Source organism: Oncorhynchus tshawytscha, linkage group LG32, assembly GCF_018296145.1.
Source record: "Oncorhynchus tshawytscha isolate Ot180627B linkage group LG32, Otsh_v2.0, whole genome shotgun sequence".
NCBI classification, from domain to species: Eukaryota; Metazoa; Chordata; class Actinopteri; order Salmoniformes; family Salmonidae; genus Oncorhynchus; species Oncorhynchus tshawytscha.
The window spans coordinates 10,757,019-10,760,688 of record NC_056460.1 but is presented as its reverse complement, the minus strand read 5'-3'; the positions used below and the strand labels follow the sequence as shown (position 1 = coordinate 10,760,688).

General features: G+C 43.8%; 1 protein-coding gene across 1 annotated transcript; it reads right to left on the bottom strand.

Moving 5' to 3' along the window:
* Positions 1–6: 6 nt before the first annotated feature.
* On the bottom strand, positions 7–3,651 carry LOC112245823 (rho-related GTP-binding protein RhoU-like). Its single transcript, XM_024413989.2, has 3 exons — positions 2,411–3,651; positions 2,031–2,089; positions 7–1,063 (listed from the first exon to the last, which is right to left on the bottom strand). The coding sequence occupies exons 1-3, from the start codon at positions 2,625–2,627 to the stop codon at positions 566–568; spliced, it is 774 nt and encodes a 257-aa protein (XP_024269757.1). The 5' UTR covers positions 2,628–3,651; the 3' UTR covers positions 7–565.
* Positions 3,652–3,670: the final 19 nt, after the last annotated feature.

The following is a 3,670-nucleotide window of genomic DNA, read 5'->3' as shown; positions in this document are numbered from 1 at the left end:
GTCATTGTACATGATCTGATATAGGTTAGTAAATAACATTGAGAGACTTTGTCAAAATGGCAGACAAAGTAAGTTTATGGTTTGGGGTTAGAGTTTCTACTGGCTAGTTTCTTGTAGTCCTCCACAACATTCTCCAATGGTGACCTTTGACCCTTGATGTGGGTTACACAGAATAACACAGAGATCATTGTGAAGTCAGTCATTTCATTAGTAGTCTCCCCAGCTATTGGATTTGCTAACTCAAATCCAATCACTTAATTCAGACTTGTTGTGCCCTCGTCAAGGCCTTTGAACACAAAACCTTGTCCTACCCGTAGTTAATATAAGGTATCACTGACGCTGAAACTCATTCATTATCTTGCCAGCAATGATAATTCTTTTTAGTGCTTCTCCTTTTTAGATATTAAATAATTCCATGAGTCTTTGGATAATACATTTACATTTTTTCCAACATACTATTGATCCAGGTCTGTTTTCCTGAGTGCTATTATATATGGAGTGAAAAAAACTAAAGACTAAATACAAGCTTAGAAAAATGTCAAATCCTAAACACCTGCTTGGGGGTTCAGTCAAACTCTCCTCCCACACACTCTCCTGCCACAACAACACAGCTCAGCTTCTTCCACCAAGTCTCAGAGAGACTCTTAATCTTATCCGGGGTCTTCTTCCTCAGGCTCCGCCTCTGCTGGAGCTGCTGAACGTTCTCCACCGGCTGGATGCTGGCCAAGATGGCCTGGTCAAACACCTCCTTCAGGTTCTTCTGGGTCAGACCCGAGCACTCTACGAAGGACACGGCCCCGATATCCTGCGCCAGCTGCTGGGCCTCCTTGGTGCCCACGGGCCGCTCCTGATTCCTGGCCAGCTGGACCAGCACCTGGACGTCTTCCCTCAGGTCCAGATGGGTCCCCACCAGGACCATGGGCGCCCCGGGGCAGTGACGGCGGATCTCGGGCGCCCAGCGGTTGGTAGCGTTGCGGAAGGAGGTGGGGCGCACCACGCTGTAGCAGAGTAAGAAGACATTGGCATTGTGGTAGCATAGAGGGCGGATCCGGTCCAGCTCGTCCTATAGGAGACAGGAAGGCAAAAGTTTCAAGTTGAGGATGGGTCAGAGATACCCAATCCCAAATTGATTCTTAGCCCTGACCTTATGTAGATCTGATTCTGAAAAGACTATTGGATGGTTAGCAATATGGTCCACTAATACATCCATTTCTCTCTCTAAGTTCAGGGCATATTGATTATTACACCTTTATTTTTAAATTTTACCTTTATTTAACTAGGCAAGTCAGTTAAGAACAAATTCTTATTTTTAATGACGGCCTAGGAACAGTGGCATAACTGCCCATTCAGGGGCAGAACGACAGATTTGTACCTTGTCAGCTCGGGGATTTGCGCTTGCAACCTTCCGGTTACTAGTCCAACGCTCTAGCCACTAGGCTACCCTGCCGCCCCACACCCACCCAGATCTACAAAGGTGCCTATTAAGGAGTAGGGGAAGAGTTGGATTTGGAATTGGCCATGAGGCAGGAAGAGAAAGGTCTATGAGAGTCGTCCAAAAGGGGGCAATAAAGCACAGAGAGCCAGAGAGAACGTAAGAAGGTATAGATTCTGGGGGCAAGGACAGGAACCTCCCACAGGGGGCGATATAAATCTGAGGATCAAGGGGGAGGCAACGACTATGAGAGATATTCTGCCAGGGGGTGATAACTACTGACACAGGATCAGAGAGGGGAGGGAGTGCAGGGGAATCCCTATACGGGGCAACCAAGACACGGGGTAGAATGTGGAGGCAACCTATGTTGGGATAAGTGAAGCTGTGGAATCTAAACAAACTACTGACCACTGATAGAGAACGGCTTACATTATTAATAGTGTTCTCCTCCATCCCCCATTTCTATCATTTTGAGCAGAACATGAGAAGAAAGAATAATGTGTTAGCTCTACCACTACAATAGAATATCCTGGTTAACGTGTCTATAGGTTACTAACACTCATTTAGTGTTGGATTCAAAAACAAAACTTTGACTCACCTGGCCAGCCATATCACAGAGTTGCAGTCTCACAAGTTTTCTGTCCACCACAACCATAGCTGAAAAGAAGAAGAGTGTACACAGATGTTATTAATGGTGACAGCATTAAGACACCTGTTCAATGTCTACCTGTCATAGCACTATGCATCAGGGAGGTTTACTTTGCACCATCAAACGATATCAAATTGTAACCCATTATTGATTCAGAGAGATCTAAAATAATACACACACACACACACAAAAGCCACAAACAAAAACAAGAAAACATGTATAAAATGCAACATTTGGGCAAATCAATTCATGAGTAAAACCTGTGACAAATACGGCCAAATTAACAATTAATCACGTTTTCGGGTTTTCTGATTTCTCTCACAACTTACCTGCAAAGTTGTCGAAAGCTGTTGGAATGTATTCTGTCGGATAACCATTTGTGGTGTAGCTGACGATAAGACTTGTCTTCCCCACCGCTCCATCTCCGACGAGGACGCAGTTCACCTTGCGCTCAGGTACGGAGCCCGACCACCGCCGTGGTGGTACCGGTGGAGACGGATCCGAGATCCGACGGGGTTTCTGAACTCCTATATCTTGTGGAAGCATTGTGCCGTTGAATAACTGGCCCAATTCACGAGGAATAACGCTTCAAAAAAGCCAGAGCCGTCTGGATCTTTGCACCTTGAAATCCCATATGTTGGTTCACTTCCCAAAGTGTATCGAACCAGCACGCACCTGAATGTCCGTTTCTGTCAGTAAGTCATAGAAATTTAGAGAAATAACAATTTGGGTAAGCTACAGCTAAACTCGTGTAGTGTACTGTAAACGCAAGACTGCCTTTAAATTTCTCCACGCCCCATGGTCTCTTGATTGGCATCCTCTGCATTTGGTGTGTTACTAGTTGTAAGAGGCTTACTGCGCGCCACATGAGGTGCGGTGCGTGTCCCAGGGCTTTCAAAGTGAAACAAACTAAGATTATTTGAAACTCTGATCCCATGTAGTAAACAATGTGATCCACTTGGTCATTTACACAAGTAAATATGGTGAATATCTAGACCAATGTAGGTCTACACATTTTTGTTTATCTCAATTTTAAGGATATGGTCTTCTGAATGTTTTCTTTTGTTTCGTTCAATTTTAGCAACAACATAAGAAGAATGTGTAGCCCGTCAAACCAAACAAGTTTTTAAAAATATTTATCTCTAACAAAGTTGCATTATCCTTACATGAAGTAAATGAGGACTCCCACATCCGTTTTAACCACAACACAGGCATAACGCAACATAGTGCCCTCTTGGTAGACATTAGGCCTAGCAGAATGGCATGGCTGTTGAATCATGACTGGAGTATTAGCTGTAGAGTTGATAGAAAATGTTGATTTCTATCACTAGACTATTTATATGCTATTCAAAGTTGAACACATTTCTTAATGAACAGAACATTGCATGTAGAGCCACAGCAGAAGTGAGTGGGAGTGAGAGTGTGCACAGAGCAGCAGTGAGGAGTGAGACCAAGTGGGAGTACAGGGAATGATATACTGCTTTACAAAATCCTGTAAGGTAAGAACTATAGTAGATAGAAAATCCATTATCATACTATTATATTACAGTTGTAGAGGAAGCCCTTGTTATTCATTTCCACAGTATACA